The following is an 18,727-nucleotide window of genomic DNA, read 5'->3' as shown; positions in this document are numbered from 1 at the left end:
GCTGACAGGAGTGGGCAACGCAGTTGAGGAACCTGAAGTTTATTTTTCATTTATTTCATAAAAGTTTTATATTATATTAAGTCGTTCAAAGAGAAGCATGTGTTGATTGATTCGTGTTTAATGAGTGAGAATTTAAAACAAACTTTACACCCACTACATATTTGCATTGAACCATACTTCTGACATGGATCATTTTGACCCCAGAGGCATATCTTTTATCATAGGCAAAATGTGGTTTATTAAATTCTTCCAATTTTTCATGACTTTGTCAATCAACTTGTTCTTAATAAATCTAAATAATCGTTTAGTGTTTTTGTATCAAAATGGACTTTTAACAAATTCAAATCCTTTGGAGTCAGTTTGACTCCAGCCAAAAGCACCTTTGATAAATAGGACGTTTATTTCAAATCGAATCACATTTTATTGGTCACATACATGTTTAGCAGATGTTATTGCGGGTGTAGCAAAATGCTTGTGTTTCTAGCTCCGACAGTGCACTAATATCTAACAAGTGATATCTAACAATTTCACAACATATACCCAATACACACAAGTCTAAGTATTTGAATCTAGGTTTCTCTGTAGACATGATCCATCCCAGAGGGTGGAGGGGCATCTGTATCAGTGGTTTTGACCAGATAGACACCTGCAGACACACAGTATAGTGCCTCCCATGTACTCTGCTAAGATTGGACTTTTCTATACTACATATCACATGCCTGTACATTAATCATCTGCCTTCTGTCTGTACTGGGTCTGAAGTTCAAATGTATGCAGATGATACAGTGATATATGTGCATGCAAAGAGCAAACAACAAGCTGCACAAGAACTCACTACTGTAATGGGCCAGGTTACAAAGTGGCTCAGTGACTCGTGTTTGCATCTCAATGTGAAAAAAACTGTTTGCATGTTCTTCACAAAGAGGGCAACAGATGCTACTGAGCCAGATGTCTATGTGTCAGGGGAGAAGCTCCAGGTGGTATCTGATTTTAAGTACTTTGGCATCATACTTGATTCCAACCTCTTTTTTAAAAAGCATGTGAAATAGGTCATTCAAATAACCAAATTCAACATAGCTAATCTCCAATTTATACGAAATTGTTTGACTACAGAGGTAGCAAAACTGTACTTCAAATCTATGAAACTCCCCCACTTAACATACTGCTTGACTAGTTGGGCCCAAGCTTGCTGTACAACATTAAAACCTATTCAGTCTGTCTACAAACAGGCTCTCAAAGTGCTTGATAGGCAGCCCAATAGCCATCATCACTGTTAAATCCTCAGAAAGCATGAGCTCCTGAGTTGAGAAAATCTTTTGCAATACACCGACGCATGTCTTGTATTCAAGATCCTAAATGGACTGGCTCCCCCTCCACTCAGTATTTTTGTTAAACAGAAAACCCAAGCTTGCTGTACAACATTAAAACCTATTCAGTCTGTCTACAAACAGGCTCTCAAAGTGCTTGATAGGCAGCCCAATAGCCATCATCACTGTTAAATCCTCAGAAAGCATGAGCTCCTGAGTTGAGAAAATCTTTTGCAATACACCGACGCATGTCTTGTATTCAAGATCCTAAATGGACTGGCTCCCCCTCCACTCAGTATTTTTGTTAAACAGAAAACCCAAACATATGGCAGCAGATCCACAAGGTCTGCCATGAGAGGTGACTGTATAGTTCCCTTAAGGAAAAGCACCTTTAGTAAATCCGCTTTCTTTGTGAGAGCTTCCTGGAATACACTGCCATCAGACACACATAACTGCACCACATATCACACTTTCACAAAATGCATGAAGACATGGCTACAGGCCAATCAGATTTGTGAACATAATCCCTAGCTGTGTATTGCCGCTTTCCATGTTGTCTGCTGTCTGTAGCTTGTGAGGTGTGGAAACACTTTGTTGCTTTTATGAATTTTGTCTTGCTGCTTTTTGTTCTATGTTGCTCTGTCTGTATGCTATGTCTTGCTTGTCCTATGTTGCTCTACGTGTGCTCACTGCTCAATGATTGTCTATATTGTAATTGCTTTTAATAACCTGCCCAGGGACTGCGGTTGAAAATTAGCCGGCTGGCTAAAACCGGCACTTTTACTGAAACGTTGATTAATGTGCACTGTCCCTGTAAAAATAAACTCAAACTCTGACCATATTACTATGGAGTAACTATTAGTAGACCATGTTTCTCACCCTAATATCCTCTGACCATATTACTATGTAGTAACTATTAGTAAACCATATTACTATGTAGTAACTATTAGTAGATCATAATACTATGTAGTAACTATTAGTAGACCATATTACTATGTAGTAACTATTAGTAAACCATATTACTATGTAGTAACTATTAGTAGACCATGTTACTATGTAGTAACTACTGGTAGATCATATTACTATGTAGTAACTATTAGTAGACCATGTTTCTCATCCTAATATCCTCTGACCATATTACTATGTAGTAACTATTAGTAGACCATGTTTCTCACCGTACTATACTCTGGGAATTGCACTTTATAGTTGGCTTGGCCAGCAGCATCAGGAAACTTGATGTAAAGACTACTCAGTTCACAAATGGCCCTGCAGACTTTGTGAACAATTAAACACACAGTTACTTCACTGACACGACACAAATCACCAGTTTCACAATGAAAGACTCCAGATGCCAAAAACCTCAAAGTAATCAGAACTTGGAGAGAATTGGGTGAAAGTCTAGGCTCAAGCAGAGATATTATCTCCAATGCATTTTCTTTGTACATACGAAAGTGGTCTCAAAGTAATGTAATGGATTACTCCTATCCACCAGTACTGGTCTGGCCTCTGTAGTGCATGTTGGTCTTCATTTAGACATTCCAAATAGTCCAGGCTCCCTCACAAACAGCACGAAGCAGAAGTTAAACCTGCCTCTTTGAAAGATGAATTTAAGCTTCCATTTAGTCCCAGAGTAGCTCTAATCCTCCCTCTTGCAATCGGCTTTGTTTAGTCCAGAACAGGCTAAATCTACCACTATTTTAAGATACGTCTGTGCAAGTCGCTTTGAGTTAAGACAGCTCAAACAAGCATTTTAGTCTGGGACTAAGCTTAAGATTTGTCTGTGAAACCAGCCCGGAGTGTTTTATATAATATAACTAAATATGTTTATTTCTGTGTTGCAGGGGCAGTCAAGAAATGGAACAGCAAGGCCACAGAACATGACACAAGCAGAGCTGTGGGAGCCCACCTCAAGCCCCTGGTAGAGCCGGGGGTGGTGTTTACTACTCCACCACGCCTTCAGCAGGCTCGAAAAGTGATAGTTTATCATACTAAGATTGATCAAGAAATGTGTTGCTTTTGCACATATTTGTTCATTGGTTTTGCAAGAGTCTTGTTTGGTCAGTCATTGGGTTCATTTGTTTTACAATATGTTCAAATCAAATCAAGCTATATTTATACAGCACATTTCAGACATGGATGCAACGCAATGGCTTCACAGGAAAAAAACAATGAAAATAAACAGAAATATTTAGTACACAACAAACATAAGAGGATAAAAAACAGAAGACTAACAATTGAAAGACTAATGAGCATTGTAAGGAAATGACATTGATTAAAATATTAACAATTGGATGCAACATCCAACCCAAAATATAAGCTTGTTTTACACCATTGTTTGTTGTTACGTTCCCCAGCAAGAAAACATAAATGGAAAAACCAAAGCCTGTAACACCTTCCCCCTTAACTTCTCTGGGGTAGGGGGCAGCATTCGGAATTTTGGATGAAAAGCATGCCCAAATTAAACTGCCTGCTTCTCGGGCCCAGAAGATATGATATGCATATAACTGGTAGATTTGGATAGAAAACACTTTTGAAGTTTCCAAAACTGTTAAAATAGTGTCTGTGAGTATAACAGAACTGATTTGGCAGGCAAAAACCTGAGAAAAATCCATTCAGGAAGTTTTTTGTTGTTTTGTTTTTGTAGTTTTCTATTCAATGCCATTATGGTATCCATTGACTTAGGACTCAAATTGCAGTTCCTATGCCTTCCACTAGATGTCAACAGTCTTTAGAAATTGTTTCAGGCTTGTATTCTGAAAAATGAGGAAGTAAGAGCAGTCTGAATGAGTGGACCCTAAAGTGTCAGAGCTTTTTCATGCACGCGACCGAGAGAGTGCCTTTTTTGTTTACCATTTATATTGACGACGTTAATGTCCGGTTGAAATATTATCGATTATTTAGGCTAAAAACAACCCGAGGATTGAATATAAACATCGTTTGACATGTTTCTATGAACTTTACGGATACAATTTTGATTTTTTTGTCTGCCTGTTTTGACTGCGTTTGAGCCTGTGGATTACTGAAGAAAACGCGCTAACAAAACGGAGATTTTTTGGATATAAAGAGACTTTATCTAACAAAAGGAACATTTATTGAGTAAATGAATGTCTGCTGAGTGCAACCATATGAAGATCATCAAAGGTAAGGGATAAATTTTTATCTCTATTTCTGACTTGTGTAACTCTTCTACTTGGCTGGTTACTGTTTGTAATGATTTGTCTGCTGGGCTATGTTCTCAAAGAATCGTAAGGTATGCTTTCGCCGTAAAGCATTTTTTTAAAATCTGACACCGTGGTTGGATTCACAAGAAGTTAATCTTTAAACCTATGTAAAATATGTTTTGTTTACTGAATTTTTATAATGAGTATTTCTGTATTTGAATTTGGCGCCCAGCAGTTTCACTGGCTGTTGAAGAGGTGGGATGCTAAAGTCTCACTATCCAAGAGAGGTTAATAAGTGGACAACATCCAGTGAAATTGGAGGGTGCGCAATTCAAATCTATAATCGTAATATTAAACATTTATGAACATACAAGTATCTTGTATCGTTTAAAATCTTAAATTATTGTTAATCTAACTGCATTGTCCGATTTACAATAGGCTTTACAGCGAAACCATGCGATTGTTTGAGGACGGAGCCCCACAACATTTTTTTCAACGAGCACAGGCTTCATAAAAATCACAAATAGCGATTAAATAAATCACTTACTTTTGAAAATCTTCTTCTGTTTGCAATCCCAAGGGTCCCAGCTACAACATGAATGGTAATTTTGTTAGATAAAATCCTTATCCCCCAAAAAGTCAGTTCAGTTGGCGCCATCGATTTCAGTAATCCACTCGTTGAACGTGCAGACAAAGGAGTCCAAAAAGCTACCGCTAAACTGTTCAAACAAGTCAAACTACATTTCTATTTAATCCTCAGAAATCTTAAAATGTAAATACACTATAATATTTAATACGGAAAGAAGTATGTTCAGTGTAAAAGTAGTAAGCGCGCATCCTCTTCATCGCGCGCCAACAGACTGATATTGTATCGGGACTCTTTGTACAAAAACTTCAAATTCTTGCTCGTTTTTGAAGAAGCCTGAAGCCTGAAACAATGAACAAAAACAAAAATGAACAAGCCTGAAAATGAACAAGCCTGAAACAATGAACAAAAACAAAAATGAACAAGCCTGAAACAATGAACAAAACCTGTTGACATCTAGTGGAAGCCAAAGGAATTGCAATCTGGGAGCTGGAATTACATAGAACCCATAGCTTTCCATTATAAGAGCCTAGGAGCTCCAAAACAATTCCGGTTGGTTTTTCTTTGGATTTTCTCCTGCCATATCAATTGTGTTATAGTCTCATACATTATTAAATCATTAGATGTGAAGTTATGAAACCTGTGCCGGTGGAATTTTTTTATGTGGGGCGCCATCCTCAAACAATCGCATGGCATGTTTGCTGTAATAGCTACTGTAAATCAGACAGTGCAGTTAGATTAACAAAAATTTAAGCTTTCAGTCGATATAAGACACTTGTATGTTCATAAATGATTAAAATCCATAATATTTCTGATTATTTATTCCAACAGGAAGTTGTCCCGCTGGCGGATTTGTTATTACCATGACTACCAGAACTCCTATCCCTAAAACTGATTATAGACTCAATTTATTATACTGCGTCCATGTGTATAGGCTGAAACGCATGTTGAAATTAAATAGCCTTTTCAACTTTCACTTTCAACTAAAACCTATATTGTAGGTCGGGCATAGTCTTATTTTCAACGAAATTTTGCTAAGTGGGATATCCCCAATGTCACAGTTTAAACGTGTCCAAATCAATAGTCCAAATGCAGAAACAGTTTGGGATAAATTGAAAACCTAAACATAAAATGTACTATATACCCAAACATCTGCCACAATAATCATATTACTTGCATTTTTTTTTTTTAAAGCACCTTATAAATTGCACAAGCACCAAAAATGCTGTTGTTTTAACAAGTAGCAATAAATCACTGATATCGATTAGGGGGGAAATCAGGTTGAAACTAACAACAACAAAAAACACATAGAAATGGGAGATATCTTTTACCTCACTGGTTAGAGGAAAACCTGCAGAAGACAGTCAGCTACATTTGGAGTGATGCAATTAAATTTAGGGGTCGCTAAACAAAGGAACACAACACGTATTTGTCATCACTCTTCGATATCATGTTGTGTGAGAGTGGGGAGATGAAGTTTCACATCCGGTTAAAACTAACAGCTCAAAAACCACACGGAATCTGGGGATAATGTGTACATCACTGGTTAAAGGACAACTTGTAGAAAACAACTAGCTACATTTTGAAGTGTTGCATTTTGATTCAAGTGGGTCACAGCTCTTTTTGTGTTAGTCACTTTTTGTTAAATCATATAAATAGTACTCTTCAATTTCAGAGCCTGGATTTTCCCCCTGAGGCTAATATCCATATCACACTGAAATCAACAGAACAGGGGACAAACGTTTATGGTCCTACATTGTGACATCATTAAAATACTCCTTCTACAATGTTAAAACATTCTACATTGTGACATTAATTCATTAATATCATGAAACAACTCCTTCATGTATGTATTTTCTGATGTTTGATCAGAGATCTTTTATCAGAGTATCTCTTGTCACATTGATCACAGCTGTAAGGTTTCTCTCCTGTGTGTGTTCTCTGGTGTACAATAAGACTGCTAGATGAAGTTAAACTCTTCCCACATTGATCACAGCTATAAGGTTTCTCTCCTGTGTGTGTTCTCTGGTGTGATACCAGGTTGCTTAAGTGAGTAAAACTCTTCCCACATTGATTACAGCTATAAGATTTCTCTCCTGTGTGTGTTCTCTGGTGTGATAAAAGGTTGCATAAGTGACTACAACTCTTCCCACATTGATCACAGCTGTAAGGTTTCTCCCCTGTGTGTGTTCTCTGGTGTGATATCAGGCTGGTTGAATGAGTAAAACTCTTCTCACATTGAGTACAGCTATAAGGTTTCTCTCCGGTGTGTATTCTCTGGTGTGATATCAGGCTGGTTGACTGAGTAAAACTCTTCCCACATTGACCACAGATATAAGGTTTCTCTCCTGTGTGGATTCTCTGATGAATTTTGATGCCTGCTGAGGTGGTGAATCTCTTCCCACAGTCAGAGCAGCAATGAGATTTCTTCCCCGTGGGTCTCCGCTGGTGTTTCTTGAGGTGTTTTGATCTGGGGAGACTCTTCTCTGCCTCATCAGCATCATGATGTTGTTGAGGCTCCCCACGGTAGTCACTTCTCTCTCCTGTGTGAACAACAAAGTCAGACAGATGGTTCAAGGCCCACAATAGCAGAAATCCACTGTAAAAGTTGATGCCAACAGCGAAGCCATGATGTTGTACAACAATTGACGTCTGTAATGAATGTTAAAATTATTTGACAATTGTCTTAAGACAGTCAAGTGAGCAACAAAAGTCAAATTTAGTCTTGTTTTCACATTAGTAGTAACATTGATGATTTTAGGCTAGAAATAAATTATTCAAGTTGTTGAAATCCTAAGCAGTGTGCCAGACGACTTTTGGTCTCCAATATAGGCCCCTTTCTGTGTTTACTAAAATTAGCGCACGAGGGCATTGCACACGCAATTTGGTTGCAGAAGCTCCTCCATGCTAATGAGGAAACAACTAGTTATACCAATACCATAGACCTACTGTAGGACCCATAACTTCACCTAACAACAACATAGACCTACTGTATGACCCATAACTTCACCTAACAACAATAAGATAATTTTGTCAATAATCCCACTAGGCTACTCTATAATGTGTTGTCATTCTAAATGTCCTGAATAAAGGAACAGTTTTCTACACTAGAGGTCGACCGATTATGATTTTTCAACGCCGATACCGATTATTGGAGGACCAAAAAAAGCCGATACCGATTAAATTGGACGATTTGTATATATATATATTTGTATATATATATATTGTAATGAAACAGGCAGGGAGCAGGTCTCGAACCCTCGACCTCCTAGCCCGAGGTCCGGCGCGCTATCGACTGTGCCGCAAAAGCATGCTCAAGCGGCAGAGTCGATTTCCGCGCTTATAAACCCAGGGTCGTTACACTACTCCCTCCTTTCAAAGAGCGCGTCCTCGCGCTAGCTTGCGACTTTACGTCTTACAGGAACGCGCTCACCGGCCAAGCACACGCACTGTCGTGGATGCGAGGTCCGATCCCACTTCTGACACCAGTGTAATGAAACAGGCAGGGAGCAGGTCTCGAACCCTCGACCTCCTAGCCCGAGGTCCGGCGCGCTATCGACTGTGCCGCAAAAGCATGCTCAAGCGGCAGAGTCGATTTCCGCGCTTATAAACCCAGGGTCGTTACACTATATATATATATATATATTTGTAATATTGACAATTACAACAATACTGAATGAACAATGAACACTTATTTGAACTTAATATAATACATCAATAAAATCTATTTATTCTCAAATAAATAATGAAAGATGTTCAATTTGGTTTAAATAATGCAAAAATAAAGTGTTGGAGAAGAAAGTAAAAGTGCAATATGTGCCATGTAAAAAAGCTAAAGTTTAAGTTCCTTGCTCAGAACATATGAAAGCTGGTGGTTCCTTATAACATGAGTCTTCAATATTCCCAGTTAAGAAGTTTTAGGTTGTAGTTATTAAAGGACTATTTCTCTCTATACCATTTGTATTTCATATACCTTTGACTATTGGATGTTCTAATAGGTACTTTAGTATTTCCAGCCTAATCTCGGGAGTTAATAGGGTTGAAGTCATAAACAGCGCAATGCTTGAAGCATTGCGAAGAGCTGCTGGCAAACGCAGTAAAGTGCTGTTTGAATGAATGCTTACGAGCATGCTGCTGCCTACCACCGCTCAGTCAGACCGCTCTATCAATAATTATAATAACACACAGAATGACGAGCCTTAGGTCATTAATATTGTCAAATCCGGAAACGATCATTTCGAAAACAAAACGTTTATTCTTTCAGTGAAATACGGAACCGTTCCGTATTTTATCTAACGGGTGGCATCCATAAGCCTAAATATTGCTGTTACATTGCACAACCTTCCATGTTATGTAATAATTCTGGCAAATTAGTTCGCAACGAGCCAGGCGGCCCAAACTGTTGCATATACCCTGACTTTGAGTGCAATGAACGCAAGAGAAGTGACACAATTTCCCGAGTTTAATATTGCTTGCTAACATTAATTTCTTTTAACTAAATATGCAGGTTTAAAAATATATACTTCTGTGTATTGATTTTAAGAAAGTCATTGATGTTTATGGTTAGGTACATTTGTGCAACGATTGTGCTTTTTTCGCAAATGCGCTTTTGTTAAATCATCCCCCGTTTGGCGAAGTTGGCTGTCTTTGTTAAAAAGAAATAGTCTTCACACAGTTCGCAATGAGCCAGGCGGTCCAAACTGCTGCATATACCCTGACTCTGTTGCACAGAACGCAAGAGAAGTGACACAATTTTCCCTAGTTAAAAGAAATTCATGTTAGCAGGCAATATTAACTAAATATGCAGGTTTAAAAATATATACTTGTGTATTGATTTTAAGACAGGCGTTGATGTTTATGGCTAGGTACACATTGGTGCAACGACTGTGCTTTTTTCGCGAATGCGATTGTTAAATCACCCGTTCAGCGAAGTAGGCTGTGATTCAATGATAAATTAACAGGCACCGCATCAATTATATGCAATGCAGGACAAGCTAGATAAACTAGTAATATCATCAACCATGTGTAGTTAACTAGTGATTATGTTAAGATTGATTGTTTTTTATAAGATACGTTTAATGCTAGCTAGCACCTTACCGTGGCTCCTTGCTGCACTCGCAAAACAGGTAGTCAATCTGCCACGCAGTCTCCTCGTGGAGTGCAATGTAATGCGCCATGATCGGTGTCGAAAAATGCCGATTACCGATTGTTTTGAAAACTTGAAATCGGCCATTCCGATTAAATCGGTCGACCTCTACTCTACACATTATGAGCTAAGTATCACTGTGTGCAAACAGACTAACGAGACCCTACTGTAAATCAAGCAGACAATAACATTATAAACATCAATTTGTTAGGGATGTTGGATCCAACATGGAGCACGGCATACCTGTCTTTACCAGAGTAATGAATGAAGAAGCACTTTGGTTGTTGTTGCATGTCGTGATGTTTGTCATGTGACTGTCATTCAGAAAATGATTTCCGGGATCAGCTGATGATAGTTGAACATGTGACTGTAACTAAACAGCTACAGTATTAAGTATTATGTGTAATGATAGAAGAACCACATTAATAGTATCCATTTGGGTGTTGTGAATCAACTTAAGGGGACTCTCGGATTTAGCAAACTCTGAAATGATTTAGGATTTCTGTGCCCATGAAAACTGTTTTCCCAGCGTAACATAAGAAGACACTAATTGTTACGTAGTTAGAGTGCATTTCAGAGATCTGAATACAAAAAAACTGTCCGACAGCAAGATCCAGTATTTAAGTTGAAGTTCATTATATGACAAGCTTAACGTTATAACTATAACTACTGTTCCCTGAAGGAGGGAAACTAGGTACAACATACTATTAAATCGGTGCATCGCTGGAAGCCCCGCATTCCACAGGTGATGAGCGTAAGGATCAATTTATTCCTTCAATTTAATACCGCTCTTCACGGACCCAGGAAGGGGTTTGGCCAAACAGGTGTTTTACCTCGTTTCCCTCCTTCAGGGAACACTAATTATAGTCATACAGTTACACTCTCTTTCAGTCGGTCAACTTCGGTACAACATACTATGGGGAAATACAATCATTCCCCATGCCGATCCAAACGGATACTAAATGAAACGGCCCATGGCAGACCACCCAGACCTGACCCTACAAGAGATTTGTCAATTTATTCATTGTCTTTTGTTTGAAACACTCCTGTCAATGTTGAGTAAGGACACACACCTGATTACACATATAGAAGTAGGAATAATCTACCTGTATAAATGTGCCCATTTGAGGATGTCTGATAATATTTCTGATTGTCTTAACGCTCCACCACTAATGAGCTTATCAAAGTATTTTTTCTTCACCTCAAACAACAAGTAAACAAAGGCTTATTAAAATAAATTGCAATAGTTCCTCAAAGTATTTTCTTAAAATATTTTCAGCTCTCGCCCTTTCGATAACCACTCAGAATAAAAGGGAACTCCCTTTTCCCTCCCCGAACTCACTGGGGAGGGAAACTGAGGGCCCAGAATATTTTATACAATGTTGCAAGCATGCTATCTCCAGTTTCTGCCGACCCAGAAGATAGTTGATACGTTTCAAGTTCGTTGTAGACAGGCCATGCTTAGCTAATGTGATTTATTTTTAAAATCTGGATATTTTCTACCTGCAGGCTGCAATGTTTTTATTTGTTGCCTTTATGTAGGCTATTTTTTTTACATCGTTGGCAATGGCAATAAAACTTACTTTTAGATTTGTATAATTTAATGTAGATTTAGATAGAATGTAGATTAATCACAGACAAAGAATTTGAGATACTGTTATAAATTAAATGAAACTGCTCCACGAAAATGTGCATATGAAAATCATAACTGGCACGCAGATCGGTAGAAATGGTCAGATAAATTTGCACTCCAAATGGAAAAGGTTGCCGACCGCTGGTGTAGCCTATTACCAAACATTTCAGGAGCATAACGGCAGAATTTACGAAGTCCAGCAGCACCGGGAGGAGCAGCGTCGGGAAGAGGTTTTCTGGATGACCGGCTCCATCAAGTAATTTGTGCGTCTTAATTATTTAATCAAACAGCGTGCGTAAAGCATCAGACAAGTTCAGTACATACAGTGGGGAGAACAAGTATTTGATACACTGCCGATTTTGCCGATTGTCCTACTTACAAAGCATGTAGAGGTCTGTAATTTTTATCATAGGTACACTTCAACTGTGAGAGACGGAATCTAAAACAAAAATCCCAAAAATCACATTGTATGATTTTTAAGTAATTAATTAGCATTTTATTGCATGACATAAGTATTTGATACATCAGAAAAGCAGAACTTAATATTTGGTACAGAATCCTTTGTTTGCAATTACAGAGATCATACGTTTCCTGTAGTTCTTGACCAGGTTTGCACACACTGCAGCAGGGATTTTGGCCCACTCCTCCATACAGACCTTCTCCAGATCCTTCAGGTTTCGGGGCTGTCGCTGGGCAATACGGACTTTCAGCTCCCTCCAAAGATTTTCTATTGGGTTCAGGTCTGGAGACTGGCTAGGCCACTCCAGGACCTTGAGATACTTCTTACGGAGCCACTCCTTAGTTGCCCTGGCTGTGTGTTTCGGGTCGTTGTCATGCTGGAAGACCCAGCCACGACCCATCTTCAATGCTCTTACTGAGGGAAGGAGGTTGTTGGCCAAGATCTCGCAATACATGGCCCCATCCATCCTCCCCTCAATACGGTGCAGTCGTCCTGTCCCCTTTGCAGAAAAGCATCCCCAAAGAATGATGTTTCCACCTCCATGCTTCACGGTTGGGATGGTGTTCTTGGGGTTGTACTCATCCTTCTTCTTCCTCCAAACACGGCGAGTGGAGTTTAGACCAAAAAGCTCTATTTTTGAATCATCAGACCACATGACCTTCTCCCATTCCTCCTCTGGATCATCCAGATGGTCATTGGCAAACTTCAGACGGGCCTGGACATGCGCCTGCTTGAGCAGGGGGACCTTGTGTGCGCTGCAGGATTTTAATCCATGACGGCGTAGTGTGTTACTAATGGTTTTCTTTGAGACTGTGGTCCCAGCTCTCTTCAGGTCATTGACCAGGTCCTGCCGTGTAGTTCTGGGCTGATCCCTCACCTTCCTCATGATCATTGATGCCCCACGAGGTGAGATCTTGCATGGAGCCCCAGACCGAGGGTGATTGACCATCATCTTGAACTTCTTTTATTTTCTTCTATTTTCTAATAATTGCGCCAACAGTTGTTGCCTTCTCACCAAGCTGCTTGCCTATTGTCCTGTAGCCCATCCCAGCCTTGTGCAGGTCTACAATTTTATCCCTGATGTCCTTACACAGCTCTCTGGTCTTGGCCATTGTGGAGAGGTTGGAGTCTGTTTGATTGAGTGTGTGGACAGGTGTCTTTTATACAGGTAACGAGTTCAAACAGGTGCAGTTAATACAGGTAATGAGTGGAGAACAGGAGGGCTTCTTAAAGAAAAACTAACAGGTCTGTGAGAGCCGGAATTCTTACTGGTTGGTAGGTGATCAAATACTTATGTCATGCAATAAAATGCAAATGAATTACTTAAAAATCATACAATGTGATTTTCTGGATTTTTGTTTTAGATTCCGTCTCTCACAGTTGAAGTGTACCTATGATAAAAATTACAGACCTCTACATGCTTTGTAAGTAGGAAAACCTGCAAAATCGGCAGTGTATCAAATACTTGTTCTCCCCACTGTATAGTTGATTTAATCAAAACACATGGGGTGTGATTATATATGAAAAAATACACGTTATAAAATTTAAACCACTGGATTGGTAGAAAGAAAAGACGATTTTGTTTTAGTCGGGGACAGCCCAAGAACATACAGTGCATTCAGAAAGGTCAGACCGCTTCCCTTTTTCCACATTTTGTTAAGTTACTTATTCTAAAAGTGATTTTTTTTAAAGAATCCTCATGAAAAAGTGAAATGTTTGAGACTCAATGAATTCAATTGATTGGAGTACAGTATTGTGTCGAATCACAGATCTGGGGAAGGGTACCAAAAAATGTCTGCAGCATTGAAGGTCCCCAAGAACACAGTGGCCTCCAACATTCTTCAGCATAATGCTGTGTGGATGTTTTTCAGCAGCAGGGACTGGGAGACTAGTCAGGATCGAGGGAAAGACGAACGGAGCAAAGTGCAGAGAGATCCTTGATGAAAACCTGCTCCAGAGCGCTCAGGACCTCAGACTAGGGCGAAGGTTCACCTTCCAACAGGACAACAACCCTAAGCACACAGCCCAAACAGCGTAGGAGTGGCTTTGGGACAAGTCTCTGAATAACCTTGAGTTGCCCAGCCAGAGCCCGGACTTGAACCCAATCAAACATCTCTGAAAATAGCCATACAGGGACGCTCCCCATCCAGCCTGACATAGCTTGAAAGGATCTGCAGAGAAGAAATGGGATTAACTCCCCAAATGCAGGTGTGCCAAGCTTGTTACGTCATACCCAAGAAGACTCAAGGCGGTGATCGTTACGAAAAGTGCTTCAACAAAGCACTGAGTAAAGGGTCTGAATACTTATGAACACTATGAATAATAAGCAACATTTTCTAAAATCCTGTTTTTGCTTTCTCATTATGGGGTATTGTGTATATTGAGGAAAAACAACAATTGAATCAATTTTAGAATAAGACTTTAAAGTAACAAAATGTGGAAAAGGTCAAGGGGTCTGAATACTTTCCGAATGCACTGCATACAGCAACACCTCCTATTCCTATCTTTTCTGTAGATGTTATATCCCTGTATTGTTACTGCTGTACCAAAGGAATTATCTCAGTGACTTTCAGAGATGAACAGTACAGTGCATTCCAAATTCAATAGGCAGGCAAGTAAACAAAAACGTTTTCAAATAAAAACTTTTCCAGAAAATGTCAAAACGTATAACGCCTGTCCAAGAGACAATAGCGTTCAAGTTGTCATGCGGTTGCTAAGCTAATTGCCACGAAATCCCTTTTAAAAAGTCAGGGTATGAGTCAAGTAAACTTGGCACAGGGTGTTCTGGCAAAGGCTGACGTAGTACCCCATTTGCCGTAATAAAATGAAATATTGTCACAGTAATGTTTATGTGGAGCAGCTCACTGGTCACTCAGACCCATGCTAAGACCCCTCACTCCGGGATACACCTTGCCAGATGCTTGGGGGTTTGCTTCCTCATCTGAGGAGGACAGAAGCCCCGCATCTCTCTCAAACTCCATGAATATAAAATAAGAAAGGGGTTGCCCTAACACCGGGGGAACACAAGTAAGCTTCAATCACCAGAACTGGATATCATAAGGTGAATGCACCAATTTGTAAGTCGCTCTGGATAAGAGCGTCTGCTAAATGACTTAAATGTAAATGTAAATGTAAGTTATGCATGCTAACCAATGTTAGTCAATGTTGGGCTCCAGAGTGGCACAGCGGTCTAAGGCACTGTATCTCAGTGCTTGAGGCGTCACTACTGACCATGGTTCAATTCCAGGCTGTATCACAACCGGCCGTGATTGGGAGTCCAATAGGGCGTCGCACAATTGGCCCAGCATCGTCCCGGGGTAGGCCGTCATTGTAAATAAGAATTTGTTCTTAACTGACTTGCCTAGTTAGATAAAGGTTAAATAATAGAACGTTTTATAATACACCGTTTTCTTTCAAATCCGCCAAGGCACCAACTTTGAGAAGGGTTTAAAACAAAGGTTTCAAACCAATTCATTAATGTTATTGAATCTAGGGTATGTTTCGCCTTTAATGTAATGGGAGTGAAAAAAATTGGCTGAAAATTATACAACAACTTAAAAGCTCTAACAATTTGCCCCCACAGGAAATCTTCACCGGCAATTCTAGAATATACTATATAGCCTCAATCTGGTTAAACTATCATTATGACATCATGGATGAATTCTAGAATATACTATATAGCCTAGAAACCTGGTTAAACTATCATTATGATATCATGGATGAATTCTAGAATATACTATATAGCCTAGAAACATGGTTAAACTATCATTATGACATCATGGATGAATTCTAGAATACACTATATATCCTAGAAACCTGGTTAAACTATCATTATGACCTCATGGATGAATTCTAGAATATACTGTATAGCCTAAAAACCTGGTTAAACTATCATTATGACCTCATGGATGAATTCTAGAATATACTGTATAGCCTAAAAACCTGGTTAAACTATCATTATGACATCATGGATGGCCAGTCCTTGTATTCATAGTGTAGTGAATTCAGGGGGTAGCCCTGAGCTGAACTCAAACCTGGGTCCAGTGACTGTCAAGCCAACACCTTAGAACTGTTACGCCAAGATGGCCGAACTAGGTGTTGGGTTACGGTTACTACAATAGCTTTCTCTATGAATTTGAGAGTGGTCCCCATCCTTCAGCTGTTTACCAAACCAAGTCTCAGGGCAGCCATTTTGTTGCTGTTTAAATCCTAGGTTTCCCCTTTAAAAAAGCCACACAATCAACCCAGCAATCTGCAACTGAAATAATAACAAAGCTGTCATTCGACCACCGTTTTGGTAATACGATGCTGGATGGGGCTGGAGAAATGTAACTACTCTCAAATTCATAGACAGCCTATAATGTAAGGACTGACCATCCATGATATCAACATGATAGTTTTAACTATGTTGAGGCTATACAGTGTTGGTTTACATTGTTTCTAAACAGAGTAAAAAAATGCTTATTTGGTGTACTGATGGGGTACAACAGTCAAACTACGCTCATGAGGCATGTGTTATATTCTTCAAGAATCAATGGCTATAAATTAATAATTTAAAGTCCAAATATGGATGTAGCAATTGCATATTTCCCCTGTAACACCACACATCAGTTCAACAACTGCAGAGTTTGTGCCTCTGTATTTAAGACAGTACTTACTAGTGTTAATTACGGCCCGGTTTCCCAAAACCATCTTATGGCTTAGTTCACGCTTAGAACCATTAGATGCCTTAAGATGCGTTTGGGAAACCGGGACCAGAAATTCAGTTTCCTCCTCCTTTTTGGATGTGACAGTCATCTCCCCCTCCTCTTTCACTCCAAAAACGAAATCATCCTCTTTCTCTGCCCCTTCTTCTTTTACTGTAACATCCTCCTCCTCTTTCACTCTGAACGCGTCTTCCTCTTCTTTCACTCTGAACGCGTCTTCCTCTTCTTTCACTGAAACGTCTTTCACTTCTTCTTTCACAGTAACAGCCTCACCCTCCACGTGTTTTTGTATTGTAACATCCTTCTCTTCCTCCTCCTCTTTCACTTCTTTAGCAGGAGAGGAGCTTAGTGACCTCATGGTTGGGGATGTTAGCTAGCTAGGCTAGTGCTAACTTAACCAGGCAGCTAGCTGACCAAAAACAACAAAATAAATATGAAATTAAATCGGATAACTCACTAGACGACAGAAGTGGGTTTAAAACAAAGTGGCTAATATACACGAATGCATCTAAAGAGCTTTATTGGTTCGTGTATTTTGTCTAGCAAGCTACCGAGGTGTCTTGAGTAACTGTTGCTGCTGTTGAAAGAAGCGTTCCGTCCACTAGATTATTCGTCACACTAGCAGCATTGCCTTAAATCCCCACACCGCTATCTGCTGACTGGAGTGGGTAACGCAGTTGAATAAAACGTAAATTTAAAATTTGCAGACAAGTTCATTGTAGGAAGCGTGAGTTTTTGGTCCGGGGATAGAAATGTATAAAGTTTACATTACATCATAAAATCCACCTTTTACATCGTACATTAGCAATTTATGTTTTAGTAACCACTGTTGTTGGTTTGGTGTCAAATAAGCCACTCTTTATATGTTATTTGCCGAATCTCAGTTTTCCATGTGGGTTTTACACTAGCTAAAGTTCCCTCTTTCAAGTTGGTAGCTAACTGGAAAATCAAATCAAAAATCCAAATGATTAGCAGATGTTAATTAATGCGAGTGTAGCGAAATGCTTGTGCTTCTAGTTCTGACAGTGCAGTAATATCTAACAAGTAATCTAACAATTCCCCAACAACTACCTAATACACACAAATCTAAAGGGGTGAATGAGAATTTGTACATATAAGTATATGGATGAGCGATGGCCGAGCGGCAGTGGCGGACTGGCCGTCGGGAGCACTGGGACATTTCCCGGTGGCCTGAGGGTCGTTTTGTTCTGCCATGAATGGTCAACTTGACCAGTGATAATATAGCAAACAGGAATGAGTTGATGGAGAATCCACGAATCAGGCGCGACTCTCACTCTCTCGCTGCAGTGTCCCCGCGCAAAAATGACATCAGGTCTCTCGGCGACTCATATAGCAACCGTCTACCTGCTTCTCTGCCGATAACATGTTAGACAAGTCACACTGTGAAATGGACGGTCAGAAAAGGAAAGATGGAGCAGAGAGGGAGAGAATTAAAAAAAAGAGAAAGGCCCTTGCCACAGACACAGCTAAATGCTGCAAAATAAGCAACATATTCGCCAGTAAGGGACCAGGTCAGTCAAAAACACACACACTGATACACACACACGACACCCAGCATGGCTAGCTAAGTAGCCTAGCTAATAATAGTGACACAACGGCCGGTAGGCTGAACAGTTTGCACGTCTTACGTCTTCGTGGAGGAATTATATCATAGCAATGTGTGCAACATAGCGATCATAATATGACATTGAAGGCAATATGTTTAAA

At 39.6% G+C, this 18,727-nt stretch overlaps 1 protein-coding gene across 1 annotated transcript; it reads right to left on the bottom strand.

Annotated features, from left to right (window-relative positions):
• Positions 1–377: 377 nt before the first annotated feature.
• LOC139554274 (zinc finger protein 180-like) lies at positions 378–17,600 on the bottom strand. The gene is made up of 2 exons (XM_071367036.1): positions 16,952–17,600; positions 378–7,597 (listed from the first exon to the last, which is right to left on the bottom strand). Exons 1-2 carry the CDS (start codon positions 17,355–17,357, stop codon positions 6,897–6,899), a joined length of 1,107 nt encoding a protein of 368 aa, XP_071223137.1. The 5' UTR covers positions 17,358–17,600; the 3' UTR covers positions 378–6,896.
• Positions 17,601–18,727: the final 1,127 nt, after the last annotated feature.

The sequence above is a fragment of the Salvelinus alpinus genome, chromosome 26 (assembly GCF_045679555.1).
Source record: "Salvelinus alpinus chromosome 26, SLU_Salpinus.1, whole genome shotgun sequence".
Classification (NCBI taxonomy): Eukaryota; Metazoa; Chordata; class Actinopteri; order Salmoniformes; family Salmonidae; genus Salvelinus; species Salvelinus alpinus.
Note: the sequence above shows the minus strand (reverse complement) of the source record. Positions and strands in the feature narration are given on the sequence as shown.

Excerpts from the sequence above, each read along its gene's own strand:
- LOC139554274 (XM_071367036.1), bottom strand. The coding sequence starts at position 17,357 with ATGAGGTCACTAAGCTCCTCTCCTGCTAAAGAAGTGAAAGAGGAGGAG. Across the intron at positions 7,598-16,951 it reads CCGGGCCGTAATTAACACTA|GAGAGAGAAGTGACTACCGT; the intron begins GTAAGTACTGTC and ends TTGTTCACACAG.